At 45.8% G+C, this 20,294-nt stretch overlaps 2 protein-coding genes across 2 annotated transcripts in view; both read right to left on the bottom strand.

The window, feature by feature from the left end:
- Positions 1-1,327: 1,327 nt before the first annotated feature.
- Positions 1,328-9,499, bottom strand: SUN3 (Sad1 and UNC84 domain containing 3). Its single transcript, XM_042809141.1, has 9 exons — positions 9,229-9,499; positions 6,518-6,579; positions 6,312-6,372; positions 5,800-5,956; positions 4,732-4,816; positions 4,143-4,255; positions 3,240-3,410; positions 2,798-2,890; positions 1,328-2,090 (listed from the first exon to the last, which is right to left on the bottom strand). Exons 1-9 carry the CDS (start codon positions 9,342-9,344, stop codon positions 1,911-1,913), a joined length of 1,038 nt encoding a protein of 345 aa, XP_042665075.1. The 5' UTR covers positions 9,345-9,499; the 3' UTR covers positions 1,328-1,910.
- Positions 9,500-10,829: 1,330 nt separating this feature from the next.
- GRB10 (growth factor receptor bound protein 10) overlaps positions 10,830-20,294 on the bottom strand; it is an 82,777-nt gene continuing 73,312 nt past the window's right edge. The window contains exons 12-15 of the mRNA XM_042837976.1: positions 19,834-19,900; positions 18,760-18,847; positions 14,765-14,858; positions 10,830-13,973 (exon numbers count right to left, since the gene is read on the bottom strand). Of these exons, the coding sequence (XP_042693910.1) occupies positions 13,827-13,973; positions 14,765-14,858; positions 18,760-18,847; positions 19,834-19,900 (396 nt within the window). The 3' untranslated portion in view covers positions 10,830-13,826. The remainder of the gene's footprint in view (positions 13,974-14,764; positions 14,859-18,759; positions 18,848-19,833; positions 19,901-20,294) is intronic.

Below are 20,294 nucleotides of genomic sequence, written 5' to 3'. Positions count from 1 at the left end.
AGTCCAACGGGACGTTTCCAGTTAGCCAGGACTGCCGAAAGAGGGTGGAGAGTGGCTCGGCAACCACATCCGCTAACTCCCTCAGCACCCTAGGACACAGTCCATCTGGCCCCACGGACTTGTGAGCACCCAGCTTTCAGAGCAGGTCCCAAACCATCTCATCGTGGATTGTGCAGGGCCTATTCTGTTCCCCATCCCTACCTACCGGCACAAGGGGATGTGTGCCCAGGGAGTAACTAGTCTTACTATTAAGGACTGAGGCAAAGAAGGTGTATGGGGGCTGCTGAGTCACAGCCTGAACCACTGATTGATCGCCTGAGGCAAGGACTGACTCAGCCACGGGAGCACGGGTGGAGGCAATTCAACTGTGTGACCCGGAGGGGTGCAGCCTGGCTCCACCTCTCCCAGACCCCATTTGAGGGCTGACTGCCGCTGGGGAAGGATCTCTTTCCGGAGATCCCTCCCTTTGGAGTTTTCTACTGCGAGCCTAGGCCACGGCTGAGCGTCTAATTTTTGATTCTCCCTTTCCACCACGATAATCTTTCTAATGATAAAACCCGTATAATACCATCCTAACCACGCCACTCTGCTATCTGTACGTTTGTAAATCATACAGAACAAGTACCTCAGCCTTATCCTGACCCTTGGTCACCACGTTGCCCTCAGCATCATCCAGCAGGGGATGGAGACTCTCCCTAGCCTTCCACTCGCTGCTGATGTCTTTACAGAAATATTTACTGTTGTCCTTCACCTTAGCGGCCAAGTTCAGTTCTAGATGGCCTTTGGCTTTTCTAATTTTCTCCCTGCACGGCTTCACTACATACTCGTAACTGTCATAAGTTGCTTGCCCATTCTTCAAATACCAAAAACTTTACTTTTGTTCCCGAGTTCCAGCCAAAGGTCTCTGTTCAGCCTGACCGGCTTCCTTGCCCGTCAACTTGTCTTCCATGACTCGGTGACGGTCAGCTCCTGCACTTTTAAAATAACTTCCATAAAAGTATGCCCAGCCTTCCCAAGCTCCTGTGCGCTCCAGAACGGCCTCCCAAGGGACCTTCTCAACCACGGTCCAAAGGAGGCCAAGGTCTGCCCTCTGGAAGTCCAAGGGGGCAGCAGTTCCTGCTGACTCCCATCCGTGCTTCAACAGGGATCGGAAAATGCAGTATCTTGGGATCACTTTGCCAACTCCCAACCAGCTGCTCCCTCCCTCCTCCTCCCCAACAGGAGAGCAGGAGAAAAGGGAATGAAAAGGCTTATGGGGCGAGATAGACAATAGGGAGATCTCTTAACAGTTACTCCGACGGACAAAAGAGACTCAACACGGGAAAAGTTGAATGAATTGATGTTATATTTGATGTTAACGTAGTGGCTTTGTGATTTTTGTTGCTGATATTCCACCTCAGAAGATCACGTAAAATAGTGGGAGTTAAAGAGTTAATGTTCTGGTTCCTTGAACTGCCATTCATGGGCACGTGGGGTCCTCGGATGGGAGGGGAAGAGCGGCATTCCCGAGGACCTAGCGTGCAGAGGAAGAAAGGTGGAGCTACTGGCAGGACACCAGCCTCTTCTTCCCACTCTCGGTTTGCCACGGAGAAAAGCACGTGCTTCCCCTGCAGTCTTCTAACATGAGATCTTGTATTTTGGATACTTCCGTCTCTCATTTTGTTTGATTTTGTTGGATTCAGTAAATTCAGCTCCTCCTCAGACAGTTGCTGTTGATTTTGTTTTTGTTGTTGGTTGGTTTTCTTTGTTGTCAGACACACGTGTTGTCTCCCTTCCCCCTCTCCTGGAGCGCACGGCCCGCATCATGCCTTGCCTTGTTAGTCACAGAGCCGGGCCGGATGTGCCGCGCTGATAGAAGGTAGGGTAATTTTTGTTGCCACTCTCTTTCGTCCCCTGGGTTTGCGCCCCTGTCACGGGCTCAGATCTGGAGACTCCTCCATGAAAGATAAACCAAGTGGCTTTCCCTTAGCTTCACCGTCAGGGGCTGGATTGCTGTGGAGCCTGAACTGATACACACACGTGTAGTCCGGGTGGCCCCAGTTGCTCAGCACTCGCAGCTTGATGTAATTGATGAACCCAGAGTGCTCGTTCTGCAATGAGAAAAAGAAATGAACTGTGTTTTCCTCTCTCCTCTTTGGCCACTGACAATGCAGGAGTGATACACTCACGCAACATCCTACTTCAGGCTGCCTTGCTAGGCCTTCTGACACGCTGATAAGCTGCCATAGCACAATCAAGACATTTCTTACCCTGCTCCACCTCTTTGGCCACGTGAGTTTTAAAGAAATAAACAGCTACCAAAAGCTGCAGCAAATACACAGCCAAGTTCTTTGCACTTGCTTTGAGTGTGTGTTCTCGCACAGAAAAACGCAGGGGTCGTAAGTCTCATTGCTTTCTCTAGAATGTCACCCATCAGAATGGCCTCCCTGATGCTGCCCATTACCAGCAACGACAAAATCCTTGGAAAGCCACACATCCCCAGTGTGAAAGTAGCCCGCCAACAGTACTGCACCCTACGTGAGGCAGCCGCTTGTGTGCAATTGGAAGCCACCTGGTCATGGCAATTTCTGCTGCAAGCGTAGCTGGAGATTAGCGGTGCTATAAGCTGAAGCAGCTCTGCAGCTTAAAAGCTAGAAGGAAACAGAAACAGCCCAGCGGTCCGGGCATGTGCAGGCAGTGTAGAGGCAGCAGCAGAAATGCAAGAGGGCCCTCATACGCCTCTGGCTTGGAAGCTTTTCCCCAGCCAACCGCGGTCCCCCTCTCCCACGCTTCACGTCCCTCTTTGTATCCTCCTTACCTGCAGCTGGAAGGTCTGACTGGGATCCTGGCCTGGTGTGAAGGTGAACTCTCCTAGCAAAGTTCCTTCCTCGTCACCTTCTTCCTGCAGGCCCTACAGGAAGACAGGGGTGGAGAAAACAGAACAGTGAGATGCGCTGCTGGAAGAGGATCACAAAGCCCCACAGGGCTTTCTGAAGCAAAGGTGGTCTAGGACCATCCACTGTGCCACTTCCCTTTCCCTCTGCCTCTCAAACTACCAACTCGCCCCAAGAGCGGGAAACCTTCTTTGCTGTGCTACCTTGGACAAAAAAGGAACGCTGTGGAAATGGAGCAACTCTGAGGAGCTTGTTTCTCGCCCTGTGCAGGGAAGAACTGCACGCAGCAGCCCTCTTGGATCTGCAACCACCCTCCACGTCAAACGCTACGCAAAACTACCGCCACAACCCAGAGGAATCACTTACATAGACAGCAAAGTCCTTAGGAGCACTGGAGGTGCTGTCTGCATGGTAGGCCATTGCTGGAACTCCATGGTTTAACGTAACTGCCGTGGGAAGGATGGCCCTGGGCAACTTGATGAGGACGTGCCCTTGGCTTCCTGGGAAGGGCCAGCAGTTACCTGGCTGATTGTCAGGCTGAAAAGAGAAGAAGAAACAGCGTTCATGTGCAAAAGAGCGTCCTGGCTGAAAATCCTGCTGCAGCATCAGGGGCTCTGCAGGTGTACTGGCCCATCAGCTCTGCTCCAAAGCACAGGCATACGGGCATGGCGGTGAGCTGGGTGCACGACCTGCAGAAGCTCTTGGGCTCCTTCTTTTGTGGGGCAGCTTGCAAAAAATAAAAAAGAGGGGCTGCTGTGGCTGAAAGGCACCTGCCCGGGGCAAAGAAGGGCCCACCTGCACGAGCCTTTCCTGCAAGGGGAAGCAATCGCTCCCTCTCATCCAGTCCCACCCCCTTCCCCCAGCACCAGCCAGGGCTCCGACTTGTGCAGGTAGCTCAGGAGCAGTGCCAGGATGGGCTGGCAAACACAACATGGGGCCCTCCTGCAGTGCACGCCCTCCGTGCCCTCTGGGGTTCATTAAGAGCCCCAGCGTTCTCGCAGCCCAGATCTCTCGTGGCACCTTATGGGTTCCCCTTCAGTGCTGGCCAGACAGCTCCACAATGGCTGGGAAGACAAGCAAGCTAGCCTGGCAGAAGCTTCCACAGAGGACCTGGGGCAGTCTGGCAGAAGAAATTCTCTGCCAGGATACACAAGAGGGGAGTAGGTCCTCGCAAGAAGGGGTGAAGACAAGGGTAAAAGGCAACTCTCAGCAGGGCGTTTGGCCCCCTTTGCCCCACACCATTCTTCCTCTGTTTCACACTGTTCTTACCTCAAGAATAATCTCAGGAGGCCTCATATATGGTGTCACCAGCAACGAGTGCCAGAAGGCTTTCCCGCTTCCAATCCAGGAGGGAGAAGTCTTGGAACGAACGATAGCGGCGCCTGCAAATAAAAACACGGGCACAGTGGTCAAGCAAGGCCAGGAGGAACCAAGGGCTGCTGACTCTGTTTTCCACATGAACAGCTGCACAGAAATGCCGGCTGCCTTTGCACTGTCCTCTTCAAAAGAGTTTCAAAGGCAGCCATACATCCCCAGCAGTGATATTCCCCTCGTTCTCACCTGCCGTATCCCTCTGCAACACAATGCAGGGACTTGCTCAGCTATCTTAAGGGGCCACATAAACTGACAGCCAGCTGAGCAGTCACGTGAGAAACAACACCAAGTAGGAGTACCACTTTTCAGATGTGCTCCAGCCCGTTGAAGGCTCTCTCAGCAAGCACATTCTCAGGGCACACGGTGGCCATTCACTCCTCACCCCTTCTCCCCTACCCTGCCCAAATGCCCGTCCTGTCAAACTGGACAAGACGCCCTTTGGAACCACCATCTTGGTCTGGTTGTTTCTACAGCTTAACGGCACCTGAAGTTTTGCTGGCATAATTACGCATCTGGAATGGGCTTTCTTCCAGCTTCTCCAGGACTTGATTGATCAGCTCTTGAACAGCCTGGGGAGGAAGACAAAGGAGAGCGCTCGTCAGAAGGAAAAGAAAAGGGAAAAGAGTTGCCTCCCAGCTCCCCTACAAAGCCTGCCAAAGCAAACTCGGCTGCTCCACTTGGATGTAATTCACACTGCCTGGGAGTTGCCTGCGAACCTCCAGAGCTCTACTATGACCATCTGGCACGGGAACAGAGAGGCTGCTCACTCCAACGCACTGGACACAGATGCGGCACGAATGGGCTTTTCCTGTCGAGATGCCCCATGACAGGCAGGCTGCGCTGACAGTCCTGCTGGCCAGGAGATGGGGCTCGAGTCAGGCACGAGGCAGGGATTGCCCAGAGGTCACCACAACTGCTGCAGTCCAGCCACACACAGAGAGTTAACTTGAAGCAGAAGACAGAGCTTGCCTACTGCAATGGGGAAGAAAGGCAAAATGCAGAAGGAACTAATGCCTGCCAGGCCTCGGGCTATCATGGCCTTTGAGATTCCCATCACGGGAATCACCGTCAGCTCAGGCTTCGGTCAGACCTGGGGCCGTGCGAGCTCAAGCCACCAAAAGAGACGGTATCCACGGAGCAAGGGCTCTGAAACCAGAACAGCCTTCAGACTGGATGCCCCACGGGGAGGCTGAAACACAGCGTCTCCTGTGCATCTGCACAGGCCCCAGGCACCCAGGGCAGCCAGGCTCAACTCAGGGTGCTGGCTTACAGGTTTTCCAGGGGAACCTGCCACCTCATGCACAGCAGCAGGTGCAGGGAAGGACTGACAGAGAGCAAGAAACAACTAAGGCATCTGAAATTCCCATCAGAGTTCATTCCTTTCCCCTACAAGAGCTCCGGAGCAACAGAGAAAAGGACCGATGGTGATGCACCAGCATTTCTTCCTGCTGGACAAGCCTTTTAGCTGTCTGTGACAGGGAACGCTAGCGAGATATAATGCCACAGTGGCGAAAGAACTCTCTCAGCAGAGCTTTTTGCAATGTCCTCTTACCTCGCCGGTAAAGCCTGGGAGCTCAGTTCTCTTCAGGGCCTCGTGGAGAGCACGCAGGGTGATGTCCTTTGCTCCCCATTGCAGGAAACGAAGCTGCTGCTGGATCTTCTCGAGCTCTTGTTCCACCCTCAGCATTTCCAGATCATCACCCACCAGCCTAGAGACAGCAGGTAATTAATGGAGAGAGTGCACACAGCTGTCTTCTCACAAGCCGTGAGATGTGAGGCAGAGAACGAGCCTCAATCCGCGTGACAACAGGGTAACCGAGGTTTAATAGAGAGTTGACAATACTGGTTGGCAAGCTCCAAGAGCTCCCGACCGAGAAGCTGCTTCCTGGCTTCCTGGCTAACTTTGGGGGAACTAACAGACATGGAGAGATAGCAGCTCAAATGGGGAAGGGGAGAAACTCAGGGCATTGGTCACAGAAGTTGGACTCGGGTAACAAGTGGTCATGGACAAGGGGCAGAGCTCCTCTAAAGAAGAGTCCAGCCAAAGGGAGATTCTTTTCTTACCATGAAGTCTTTTTTTCCACTGCCCTTGAGCCTCCAGCAAGACTTCCAACGCAGTAAACACCTGCCAGGAATTCCACAAAGCTCTCAATAAATCACCTCTATAAATGTTCTGCCTTGGGCTGCCCACTCCCCTATCCCTGGGCAGAACAAATTGTTGGAGGCTTCCGAAAGAAGCATCCTCAAATCAGAGCTCTACTGAGACTCACCGAAGGACACCACAGCCACGGTGATCAGCAGCAGGGAAACTGTCTTCCAAGCCTTAGGTTGCCTACAAAGAAGGAGAAGCATGGTGAAGAATGGTGAAGCAGGCCGTATCTGCACAGTGCAGAAGACGACTACGGAGCAACAGATATTTAAAACTTGGGAAGGAACCATATCCTTACCAGTCCCCACGCCTGCCTTGCTGTTGTTTCGCCATTTCTCCGAAGCACAGCGACAAAAGACGCAGCTCGAAGCACAGCGACAAAAGACACAGCTCGAAGCACAAGCCACAAAAGACGCAGCTCGAAGCACAAGCCACAAAAGACGCAGCTCGAAGCACAAGCCACAAAAGATGCAGCTCGCAAGGAGTGAGCCAAACCCTGTCCAACAGCTATGCCGTCAGGACCGAGAGTGGCCAAGGGCGGGGACAAGCTGCCTCAGTGCTGAGGGCCCTTTGTGACTTCACAATGGTCAGTGATGTCACTGCAGAGCAGGCAGCGCCATGTTTTGAGGGACAGGGAACAGGCTTTGCACCTCCTGCCTGCAGGGGAAAAGATCCTACAAGGTCAAAAAAAACCAAACACCTCCTGCCCAGCAGCCTGCTTGGTAGGATTTTGCTGAAGGGGAACAGGCTGGGAGCTACAAGCTGCCTGCCTTTTTCAGTCCCTGCTTTTGATGCCCTGTACATCAGATGTCTCACTCCGGGTACCCAGACTTTTCCAATGCTTTCCTATATCTGTCTTCCTACTGTCAGCCAGCGCTTCATTACAGCCAGGGCACAAGCAGACGTGAAGGACCACAGATGTTGGTAGAAAGCACCAACAGGAAAAAACTGCATGTAGTTCTCCCTCCTCGTGAGAATTTCCTCGCACGTACATGCACGTCAGTTGTTGCCTTTTTTAAGATGTCAAGTAAATTATCCCGTGGTCAAAAAAACACCAAAATTCTTCTGTTTGCACCAACCTCTAAGGCATTTGTTTGTGAGGTGGCTTTTGCTGATCCTCTTTGTATCCTTCCCCGCCACGGAAGGGGCAGAAGAAAAAACCAGTTGCACACCCGCTCCATCTACTACCCGCGCAAGTCCTCTGAAGTCTTTTTTCATAGTCCTCATGCTTTTCTCAGTGACTTCATCACTGCCGGCCTGAACTGTCAATAAGGGGTAATAATCAGAAGGGCCAGTAAGACCAGGAAGTTTCCCAGAAACGTCCCTGACCCGCGCCCCAAGGAGGCAGCAGTTCTCCCTACTGGTAGGGTCCAGCTGACATGCAGGGCCCTCCGCTCCTCTCAGCAGGGAGCTGCCAATGTCAGCCACCCTTCTTTCCTTCCGGGTGGAGGCAGTCTTGACGCGTGAGGTCAACTGCTTCGCCTGGGACAGCCTCGCAAGTGGACCTTCCCCCATACCCTGATCCACCTCTCCCTTGGGTTCCGGGGCCTCACGCCTATTTTGCAGAGGCACCTGGGGAACCGAGCTTGGTCGGGACGGCGCTTGCCTACATCGCCTGGCCGGGACCCATTTCCACTCCTCCTCTTCTCTCAAACTGCCTCGCTCTGCTCGGCAACGGCAGGGCAGGGGGCCCACCTCTGCCTGATGAGTATCACCCCCACGTCTACCTCTCAGAGGCTTACACCACAAGCCTGCCTCCCGCTCACGCTGATACTCCTGAACCTCTCAACCTCCTCCTGGAGTGCAGCCACCATATGGAGCACATCATCCACCTGCTCGCACTTCAGGCAGCTTGCCTTCCTGCCTGCCTTCTCCAGCACCAACGGACTCAGTCACTTGCTGCAGCCACAGACGTGAACTACCACTTCTTCAGGCAGGGGCTCTGAGTCACCACTGTATTTCTCCCCAGGCCGTTCCACCTGGTGGACACCACGGTGAGATACGTTATCCGGGAGGCAGGCGGCAGTTCTACTAGTGCGCAGAGATTCCAGGCCCCCTGCACGCTGCCGTGCCTCCCCGCTTCTCTGCCCAGCCCACTGCTGTTTCGTGCCCCGTAAGCTCGCCCTGCTCCCTGCGGCCCGCAGCAGGTTATACGTGCAGGGGCGGTCCCCCGCTGCTCCTGGCTGCTCCTGGCTCCGCCGCCTCGGCGTCAGTTCACTGCTGCCGCGCGGAGGACAATGGCCGCCGGCAGTGCTCTCTAATAGGGCCACCCGTCAAGCCGAGGCGATTCCGTGCTGCAGTGCGGAATGCGTCCGCTCCGTGCCGAGTACCTGTTAAAGCAGGTTCCCTGTGGTGGGCTACCCAGGAAAGCGTCCAGCCTGGTTCACTGCTCTGATAGCCACACAGTCAAGAAACATTCCCTCGTGTTCGCATGGAATTTCCTCTGTTCCTCCGTGTGCCCGTTGCCCCTTAATCCTGGCTGTAGGCACCAGCAAAAAGAGCCTGACCCCACCCACTCGACTACTGTGCATTAGATATTTACAAGCGGTGATAAGATCCCCCCTCAGCCTTCTCTTCTCCAGGCTGAACAGGCCCAGCCCTCCCACCCTTTCCCCATGAGGGAGATGCTCCCCAGGACACGGTACTCCAGATGCGGCCTCACCAGGGCAGGGGAGAGGGGGAGGATCACCTCCCTTGACCTGCGGGCCGCGCTGTTCGGAAGGCAGCCCAGGCTCCCACTGGCCACAAGGCTGGCTCACAGCCGCCCCGTTGCCCACCGGGACACCGAGGCCGTTCCACACAGAGCTTCTCTCCAGCAGGTCGTTCCCTCACCTGTACTGACGCACGCTCTTATTCCTCCTCAGGTGCCACTCAACTCTGCTCGTCAGGCTGTTCAGATCTCGCTGAACGGCAGCACAGCCTCCTGCTGTGTCAGCCACTCCTTCCATCTCCTCTCCTTCTTTAGCTCTTCTGAGCTCCCCTTTTCTCAAGAGTTACACTTCTGCCTGCATCTTGGCTCAGCACTGGAGTCCATAAACCCAGGGTGCACCTTGACTCAGAGCTGCCTGCTTTGTTTATACTTTCGCCTTCCTGTTAGGAACTTGAGGCACCTGAACCCTGCAGCCAGCATGTGGCAAACACCTGATTAAAACCATTCAACCTGACGAATCAAGAAGCGTTGTAGGACCCTGTTAGGCACAACTTAGCAACTTCTGATAAAGTAAAAACATCTGCCCTCACCTGTTTGAAATGACGAGCAATTAGAGCAGAACATCTTCAGCTGTGAGTTTGCAAGATTAGTGTTGTACAAACTGATTTATTTTGAGGTCTCAGATGTGACTACCCACAATATGTAATGAAAATCATATGGCTCTTGGACATAGTTGTGGTTATATTAGGTTCTCAAAACCTAATTAAAGGAAGAAAGGCATAATATTTGAGAATATTGAGATTAATCCCAAATTATTGGGATATTCAAAGGACCATCTCTTCTCCAACTGCTGTGAAGTTTCCAAGATGTCAGACAATCAATGACTGAATCACAAAGCAATATGCAAGGTGGTCACTGACAAACCAGATTAAAGAGTAACTAAATTAGCAGTGACTTAAGTCTGAAGTTGTCTGTAGTTCAACTTTGTTGGTGGGAAATGGTTCCTCTGGTGGTGGTCTTCTTTGCAGGTGCAAGGCTGAAGCAGCCATTTGGTTTTAAACAGAATTTTATGCTTCTGTGCATGCATCAGGATGAAAGTGCTGCAGTTAAAGGCTGCAAAGCACTTTTCTGATTTCAGTTTACTCGTAGGTTCAAACGCATTTTTTCAGTATTTTGCAAGGTGAACTTCATGCTAAAAGGCTTCATGGGGGTTCAGACATTGCCTGATCATGGCGGACCATTTCCTGTAACTAATGTGACACCAGCACAAACCTCCTATCAGGCACAACAATTATTTCAACTCTTACATATTCCCATCTCTGACCCAGATTAATGCTGTACTTGGGAGTGTGCTGACAGCACAGGGACCTGCTGAGGAAAACACCTCAGGCCAGATTTGCAGGCATCATTTTGCAGGTGCCGCAGTTGCAGGTGGGTTGCAGTACCATGCAGATGGCAGTACTGCTCTGCCACGGGGCAGGCTTAGGAACACCTGTTCGCCATGATTCCTTTTTTTATATAATGCCATCCTCCTGTCCGTTCCAGATGTAACACATAGTGAAATAACTTTCTTCAAACAGTTGTGCACAACTTCTTTAGATACAGGACATACTGAACACAGATATTTCCACAGAACAGTGGAAACAGAGGCATTTTATTCTGTTTTCCTTTCAGCTCTTCTTAAGAGATGTTTAATGATAACCCCCCCCCAAATAACCCAGAATTAAGACAAGAGATAAGCTGTGAACACAGACACACCCAAGAGAAGACATTCATTCCAATATAAAATGAATAGCATTGTATTAACGTTTATTTCTAATTACAAGAAACAGAATATCAGTCCCTTATTTGTACAAAAATACCTGAAAGATTACAATTAGGTTCACAAGCCAAAAAGCTATTTACAGTATGAAGCAAAGCATATTGAATAAAGGTTTTGTCTCTTAAGTTAATACCTTTTGCATTCCCTGAAACTTTAAACTTTATTCCATTTTACAGTCACTAAATCTTGCATTGTGACAATATAATTTACGATAAGCAAGTCTTGCCACTGGAAAGGTGCATTGATTGGTCAAACTGTCAGGTATTTAGTGCAGAAAAGATAAGACAAAACATCTAAACTGAGGCACGTGTTTCTTCAAGATTAATTAACAAATAAAAAGTTTTTTGTACTTTTAACACCTATCGTAACATAACTTAACTAGTAACCTCATTACCAAAATGGTTTGGCATTTTCCTTCTCAACATATTCAAGATTGCTACATGAAGTATTTATTTAGAAAATAAAATCACAGGCAAAAAGATAAAAATTCAACAGGCTCCAAAACAACCCTGAGCATCCCCTTTACATTCATGTCATTTAAATACAAAAATAAGAGTCAAATGTCCTTCAGTCCTTGGTATTCTGAGCTGGCAGCCAGCTGAATCTGTTGGAAAACTAAGGTGGTATCGACTGTTTTCCAGCAGAAAGAAGACAAAGCAGTGATCTGCTTAAGTAAGATTGTTGCCACTTTGAAGGTGGTCACTTTCTCAAAACAGCTCACTTTAGCTGGGAAAAGTACAAAATACTAAGTCAACCATCTACATACAAAAATCATGATTCATAGTCAAACTTTTATTCTCAATTTAAATAAGATGCAAGTTTTTCTTTTTTTCTTTTTTTATAAATATGAAACACTGCAAGTACTATCCGCCTACTGGGGAAAATGCATGGCTGTCACTAAGCTATGTAAACAGAAAAACTTAAAACTACAGCATAAATGGTCTTATTAAACTGGTAATGTAGTCAATACAAGAATCGTTTTTCTCCTAATAGGGGCCAAATAGAAGCATGCAAAGTGAAGTCAGACTGAAGTTAGCTTAATTTCAAGGTTTTAAAATACATCGTCTAGAAAGCAGGAACACTCGTTTCACTATGTACAATTTTAAAAAAAGTTTCTACTAAAAACAAAATCAAGTTTCTTCACTTTTATATCTAGACATTAAATGGAAAAAAATACTAAATGTGTTCTGTAAACTAAAATACAGTGTTTCTATACCATTGACATAGTTATAAGCTGATATGGATGACTCAGGCAGGTTATGGTTTGTCTTAAGCTATTCTCAACACTACATGAAGACCTAAAGGTGTGGAATTTTCTTCCTTGTCTACCCTTTCCGATGGCTAGGATTTCAAACCCAGTGGCAAACATTAACGAGGATGAACGAGTCTGCATGAATCGTTCTCCATCTCAAGAATGCTCCATTCTGCACTACGTTCTGAAAGTTCCCAGGCTAAAATATTTCACACTACGGATAACCGCATGAAGTGTTGGAAAGCTAATTCAGTAACAGTTCCTGCACGGACTGTGTTGTTCAAAGAATGCTTTTTGCAATTAAGGGAGTAAAAGGGGACTCGTTTAATTTCAGTACTGATTTATCATCAGAAAGAATCACTGTGTAAACATTAAATAATTGATTTAAGCATTAACAGTAAAGTAATTCTGATGACAGACCAGCACCAAAGCAGGATATACGCTTGTCTGCAGTAGGTACCGGTGTGCATTAGCGTGTACGACACAGGAATCACCAGTTAGCTCCGTGGATGGTACTGCCAGCAGCTGGTTCACAATTGCAAATCCCAGTGAAATCAGTTTCCATTCTCAGTATGTTCTTTCTCACCATGCAAACTTTCGTGGCCATACCAAAAAGCAGAAGGGAGATACTTCTTCTATGCCCTATTCCCCAAGAGAGCTTTGTGTCACTGTATCTTTACAGTATGGAAATTGCTCTTTGAAACAGTCCAAAAATTCAAGGAGCTATAAAGCTAAAAACTGTTGTTTTTGTTTGTTTGTTTGTTTTCATTTTCCCGAACTAAGACTACCTGCAGAAGAATCTTCTCACAAAAATTTCAGATACAATTGTCATTCAGTCCTATTCTATTTAGTAACAGTAGGTTTCCTCAGAACAGTCAAAAGGCTGTAAAAAACAAATCACCACTTCAATAATAAAAGTTTGTGCATAGAATCTAGTACAGTCTTCGCATGACTGGGTGCCACTAATATGCCACCAACATACTACAGCCATAATGCTACAAGTCAACAGTTTTGAGAGTGCACGCATGGTGGTATGTTCTTTTAGAATTGTATCCTCATTGCTTCTTCAAAGACATCTGCAGATCATGGAACCTCAGGTCTCCAGAGAAGTTTTGAGACACACACGCACACACACACAGACACACAACACACACACTTCTTGATTTTCTTCTAGATCCGTTTAGGCTGAAGCATTCCATACATTTTAGGGTGCAGATTAATACCCAACTCCTGCATGAATTTTAAAAGCCACATCAGCTCCTAATATAGGCTGCATACAATATCCAAAACAAAGAAGGAGTGCAAAAAAAGTGATCAATACAAAAAGTAAACACACTAGTCTTAATTGTCAAGATTATTCCAGGGCAAGAGTTCTTTTCAAAGATTTCTCTTCACACTTGTTCCTGTTAAGTGGCCCAGCCAAGATAGTTTCCAGTTTTGTTTCAAATTTACTAATGGTTGTACATACCCTCCCCCCCCATTTTTGGGATGCTGGGACACTCAGCAGCAATCACTCTTAGGTGTTAGACAAACCAGTAATGTCGGTCTGTTGGCACCTGTCGAATCCATCCCTTTCAGAGTCCCAAGGTGCATAATATTTTTATTTATTTTTACCAACTTACAAATCTGCCAATTCCCCAGTATCAACGTTCTTTTACAATTACTCTTCTAGCAAATCCAGTCTTCAGTGAGAGTCAAATTTGAGGTCATAAGGCCACTCGGATGCAGTGGTGTTTGAGTTTGCAGGGCAAGACTCCTTTGTTTAGTTGATAGAATTCAACAAGCTGGATTAGATCACTGAATTTGGTGTTCCCATCATCCAGGCTGAAAAATATCTGTCCATCATCCTCACACTGGGGAAATAAAACGTCCTTTTCAAGTTAGCACATGAGAAGATGCAAGCGTTGCAAACACAGGACAAGTAAAAGTATGTGACATGACATAAACGATGGGCACTGCACAGAAAGCCCAGTGTGTAGAGTTCTGTGTGAAACCAGGCACAATGCTAGAAAAGAATTTATGCTAAGCCAACTGGAAATCGTTTCTGCACAAAAATGAAAGCTGGTGGGCAGAGTAATTCTACGTTGTAGAGACAGCACTGGGTTTTTTTTGCATAAAACAAAAATACAACAAAAATAATTGATGGCTGTTTCCAAAATTAGCAAGCAAGACAAGATGAGAGGGTTTGGACCAATAAGCAGGTCTGCATGATCTTAAACTTCTGCTGCTCTTTCTGGTCGAGACAAAATCAACCAGCTCTTACTATCTCAATAGAACATTTTTTAAAGCTCAACATTAGGGGATAAAATTCCAAATAAAATTTTTAAAACTTCCTGTAACTTATTCTAAGGTTGCCTAAGTGATATGGAGACAAGTGCAGCTGTTGCTGCCAGTCACAGAGCACAAGTTGTATTGCATTACTTCTATACTTCAGTGACTTAAATCAGTTTTCCAAGTAATGTTAAGATGGAATTTTATTCAGACATTTGACAATTCTAAAGAATTACATTTCCTGATGGAAACATGCCTGTTCATGCCATTAGTAGGTAAAAAGAGGCCTCTCTGGATAATGCCAATACTGTCTGTTTAAAGTTTATTTTATTTTTTATGATCAGTTTTGAAAAGAAAAAAAAAAGTTACTTACCGGCAAAATTTGAAAATGCTTTATTTTTTGATGATGGCAAAGTGTAAGTACAAATGCCTTTGGATTGCTTTGGCTGTCCCGGAGAAGAAATAGCCTAGGAGAGAATATTTTTAAGCACACAGTAAATACAATAATCCATTTCTCCATTAATAATCAGAAGTACTGAGTAGTTTCGTACTGCTGCCTAACTCTTTTTCAGTTGCTTTAACAGGCAGTTTGCTTTTCATTTTTATACCAGGCTTATGAAAGACTAACTGAAGAAGAAAAAGTGAAGAATGCACGTCATTATTTCTTCCCCTATGTATGAGGGCTGCTTCGAAAGTAATGCCTCCTATTTTATGATGTTGGCCCACGATGTCAAAGGCAGATGGTGATGGTATGGCAGTAGAGGTTGAACGTTCCCAGCAATATTTCATTACACTTTGCTGCCGTGCAACAGATGGCAGCAGAGGGGCAGTCTGACAGAATGGCATCTGATGTGGAAGTGTGGATGAAGCCAAGTGATTAAGTCACTGAATTCCTCCATGCAAAAGAAACTGTTCCCACTGACATTCACTGACGTTTACTGAACATTTATGGAGAAGGAACAGTGGATGTGAGCACAGTGAAATGGTGACTGATGTGTTTCAGCAGGGCAGCAGTCATGTGAAAGATAATCTGCATGAATCTCCAGAATATAACCACAGAACTGTGTATGGAGCTGAATATAAGCTTCAACTACTTTGGAAACTATGGTGGGAAACCGGAATATTGTAAAGTTTACACCAAGTGGGCTCCCAAAAACTCAAATACAGAGGCAGAGAGAACATGGTGTGCAAGGTTGTCAGGACACTGAACCAATAAAAGGCTGAAGGTGTCAGCTTCATGGATCACATTTTTACCGGTGACAAGACATAGTGTCACCACTACAAGCCAGAGTCAAAATGGCAGTTTATGGAGTGGCAACATGTGAATTCTCCATCAGAGAAAAAGTTCAAGACACAGCCCTCAGTGGCTAAAGTGATGTGTACTGTCTTTTGGAATAGGAAAGGGGCAATCCTTCTGGATTTCCTGGAATCCAAGCAAACCATCAACTCTTGACTGCTGCATCATAATGCTGACTAAGCTGAAGGCTCAAGCTTTCAGACTCAGGCAAGAGAAGATAACATTTCCTCTGTAACATGGTAACACCAGGCCCCACTGCAGTTCATAGATGGTGGAGCACATTGCTCATCTTGGCTAGACTGTCCTACCACACCCACCACGAAATCCCAGTTTGGCACACTGTGATATCCATTTGTTTAGGCATAAAAAAGATGAACTGTGTGGGCAACAACACTATCATAGCAGCTGTGAAACTGTGGGTCACTTCCACTGGCACAGATTTTTATGAGTGCAGCATGCAAGCTCTTGTTCATCACTGGTGAAAATGCTTAGCTAGTAGTGGTGTTTTGTAGCTGAGAATTTGCTCTATCAAATAGTTTTTATTGTGCTCTTTGTATCTGTGGTTTTTTTTTCCCACAGAAATAAATGGAAACCATTACTTCTGGAGCAACTGATATAGGAGGCATTACTTTCAGGGTGACCTACGTATGCATGAAGCTTTTGTATTTTAATATACAAGAATTTGTTCCGATTCTCCAGTATCTTGCGTTAGTTTACAGAATTTCAGTGTTAGTAAATTACACTTACGCTAAGTGGCTGCAATTCCACCGAAAAAGATCATTACTTTCTTAAAATGATTTCTCAGTTAAGTAAGATCCAGGATGGGGAAAACACACGCTGATTTTCCCCCAAGAGACTATTTTTCTCTCAGCATCCTCAGAAAAGAACTTACTTTAGGAACTATAACTAGCAACAACACACACCATGGAACTGTCACTTCTGAGTTGACCCACAAAGTCCTAATTCAATCGTTAAGTCTATACTTTAGCAAGGGAAAGTATAAAGACATTTTAAGTCCTCAAAAACATCTCCTTTCCTTAACATTTATGAGCTGAGGTAGGAGAACCTCTCCATGCCACAGGAAACAAGTATATCCCTTTGGCATAAGGCCCAGAATGCTAATCACAAGTGGACTTGTGAGATGGCCAAGTGTTGTAGTTGGGCAGGCCTCAAGCCCTCTTACTGGCTAACCACTAAGGCAGGAACATGCTCTTTCAAGGCTGAGTTGCAAGAACTGCTTGTACTTTACGGACCTGAAAGAACTTACCCTAGCTTCTCAGAGCCAATTGAGAAATGTCAATACCACAAAAATGCATCATCGTAACCAGGATCACTCCAATACCAAGAGATGGCATGTCTTGCCACTACGGGAAAACATGCTTCACTTTCCTTTTTCTTCCTAGTAAGACAGGATGTGTGGAAAAGGAGCCTAAGACTTTACAAATTGGGATTCATCTCAGCAAGAAAGATCTTACCTGCCCCTGCCCTACTCCAGCTGGTCCTGCAGATATTTCTAAATTACCTTTCATCTAGCTATTTCAGATAATGCAAAGTATCATAAACTGGGGGTACAATGCAGAGCTCAGCACAACTGATCCTGCAGGAGTTTATGCCACTTCTTTGGCAAAAAAAACAGCCTGTCTGCAGTAACAATGACTGCATATACAGATATACCCTCAACAAACAGCTTCAAGAAACAAAGAATAGAAGCATCACCTGCATATTTATATCGCTGGATATGTTAACAAGAGCCACTAGAAGCCTTCCCTATTCTTCCCCAGTGTTAACTTTTTAGCTGCCTTTGTTCAAGAACACACATAGCAGGAAAACACACACAAGACTTTTTTTGTTCTGAAAACTGTCACCTACAGATCCCAGAACACACAGGTAATACAATTCCTTTGCTGTAAGTGAATGACCTCACTACAACTGAATGCTAACTAATCTCAGCCTTCCATAGTGACTGAGTTGTCTGCGTACAAATTGAACAGTCTCAAAGGTGTCAGTGATTGTATGAATACTCAAGAAAGCATGGGCCACTAGATTCTTAATGCATCATGTCAAAATGGACCCAAAATAGCCAAGCAGTTCTGTTATGAGAGAGACCCAGAAACTCAGCAGATCAGCTGTGCCCGCCTTCAGCAGTGCTCTTTTGCTTTCACTGGTCTGATAGCTAGAATCTTTTTCATACAAATCTCAATAGCTTTGGGCCACCAACACTGACCAAAAAACAAACAAGCAAGCAAACAAAAACAATTAAAAACACTGTTTGATGAACGTGATGAATGTGCACAAGCAGTATCTCTCTAATGTGTTTCATTCTCCAAAAGCCATGAATCAAAAAAATTATTTATGCTCCCGAGTCAGAAAATGCTGTTGCAAGGTTTGAGTCCTCAAAAGACAATATGGAAACTTCTACCTAAACCCTGCAGGCAGTGAAATCAATGAAATGAAGACAACTGTGTTCTTCTCATCCAATAAATAATTCATTGTTGAACTCCAATTTAAGGAATTTCCCTAGAATTACCATAGCTACATGCAACTAAGTGAAACAAAGATGCTCAGAAAATACTTAAAATCTCAGCTATAGACAATTTACAGAAATGGAACAGGTAGTTTCTTTCATTTATAACAGAAATAAATAGGAAGAAATAATCATTAACTGCTCTGATACATGCAAAAAAGCACAAACAGCTGATTACAAATGTGTGTGCAAATGGATAATTACAGCTTTGTCTGAAGAAATACTTCCTCAATGCAGGTTAAAGTAATTAATTGTTTTCAAATTCTAACATTCTCTAAAATTTGATTACCTCTATTGAAAAAAAAAACAAAACACCCAACAGAACAACAAGTTGTGTATTCTTAATGCTTTCCAGATTAAGTGTTAGAACCCACTCCTACAAACATGTACTCAGGCTTTTGGAATGCCAGGCAAGTTACAATGGGATTGCTAAGAGTCAGGTTACCCATCAGTGCTCACAAACCTGTGAGCCCTTTCAGCAGAAGTTATGTTCTTATCCACAGTACTTACCATGAAATCATAAATACCAAACAACAGCAATACCTACCCATCTACTAGCCCCTGCTGCTTAATAATCCTGTGAGATTCTTCTCTGGAGATTCTGCCATGAAACCAATGCTGTGTCCTGTGAATAACTGGAGGTGAGAGGGAAAAGAGGCAATGGTTAAAAAACAGTAAGGTGTACCAGTTACTTCCACATGATATTTATTTAAACATTTTAAAAGTGGGTATAGTTTTGTTGCAGAACATGAAGCGTCTTTAATTGATTAGTATAAAAATGAATCATTATGAAGAAGATGCACCAGCTGTTGCATAACCATGATAAACCAAGTGCACAGGCAGCATCTCCATGGACTGCAGGATTTGCAGGTACATGATCAGGGTAGTGATACAGTGCCCTTTCACCATTTCTTGAAAATGCTGCACCTGAACAATTCTTGGAATACAACATATGAGCTAACAAGGTCGAACCCAGTCCCTTTAACTCTAGAAGAATGAAAAGCACTTCAGATTGTGCTTTCGAGGGTGCAGTTATCCTCAGATGTTTTTATTATTGCTTCACTGTTTTTCTAATGATATGTTTTAAGTTCTATTCAGCAGAATAAAAACTCAGAATACCTGTGTTCCCTCTTAAGGAATGCAGGACACTAATATGCAATTGCCTATTATTTTAATAAACTTACAATGTCAAAGAGACGTTCAGGGCTCACATTACAGGTATCTGTACTTCATGCAATCATTACAGAATAAAGGCTATTTTGAAGACTCCTACTTAAAAGATTATCAAATCACTTGTTGACCTTCCTTGTTTAAAATGAAGAACTGACTTTTGGATTATTATTTTTTTTTACTGGAAACATTATATAGTCTCAATTTTTGTAAAATCTGGGTTTCAAAAGATTAAAGTTAAAGCAAATCTTAAGTGTGCCTTAAAAGAAAGCTGATTTTCTTCTATTACGTCTTTATAGGTAGGCATACTAATAACAGAAGTTACTCATAAACATAAAACACAGTATTTCATATAAAGGCATTAACAGATTGCAGTCTATCTTTGCAGGAAATGATCTTTTGCTTACTCAAAAAAGCCTCTTACACTATGCTTACAAACAGCAGAATTTACCTGTACTCAGTGTGGAAGGGTGGAGTGGACTTTGGCTACCCAAGATGTTCATTCTTGTGCTACGTTTCTATAGAGAAAATGAATTACCATTAAATCCAGACTAAAACCTCAACAGAAGAGAATTAGTGTACATGCAATACAGATTTAATTTACAGGAAACTTGGGGCTCGGCAAGTTTAGTGCCAGGATGAGAAAAAGAAATGCAACTTTGAAGGGAACTAATCTACAAGCAGCAGCTCAGTTCAGCTGGCTTAAAACGCAAGCCAGATGTTAATGGTGAAAGCTCAGTATCTTTAAAATAAAAAAAGGAAAAGAAAAAATATGACAGAAAAAAAGAAAAATCTGGTATGTTTCTGCTCAGGCAAAATACTGGGCACTCAGTAAATCAAGCAGTATTTCCCTCCCGTACATAAAGCACTAGCTAGTGCTTCAGTGATGACTCCTATTCCCTAAGAGACGAG

The sequence above is a fragment of the Centrocercus urophasianus genome, unplaced genomic scaffold (genome assembly GCF_019232065.1).
Source record: "Centrocercus urophasianus isolate 14NV4802_14NV808 unplaced genomic scaffold, USGS_Curo_1.0 seq_11, whole genome shotgun sequence".
Taxonomy (NCBI): domain Eukaryota; kingdom Metazoa; phylum Chordata; class Aves; order Galliformes; family Phasianidae; genus Centrocercus; species Centrocercus urophasianus.
This window is presented reverse-complemented; position numbering and strand designations above follow the sequence as displayed.

Bases quoted from the DNA above. Each gene is read 5' to 3' on its own strand.
- SUN3 (XM_042809141.1), bottom strand. From the start codon at position 9,344: ATGGAAGGAGTGGCTGACACAGCAGGAGGCTGTGCTGCCGTTCAGCGA. The intron at 5,957-6,311 runs GTAAGAAAAGAA...TGCTGTCTCTAG, and splicing joins GTGGAAAAAAAGACTTCATG to GCTGGTGGGTGATGATCTGG. The intron at 2,091-2,797 runs GTAAGGAGGATA...TTCTCATTGCAG, and splicing joins GTCAGACCTTCCAGCTGCAG to AACGAGCACTCTGGGTTCAT.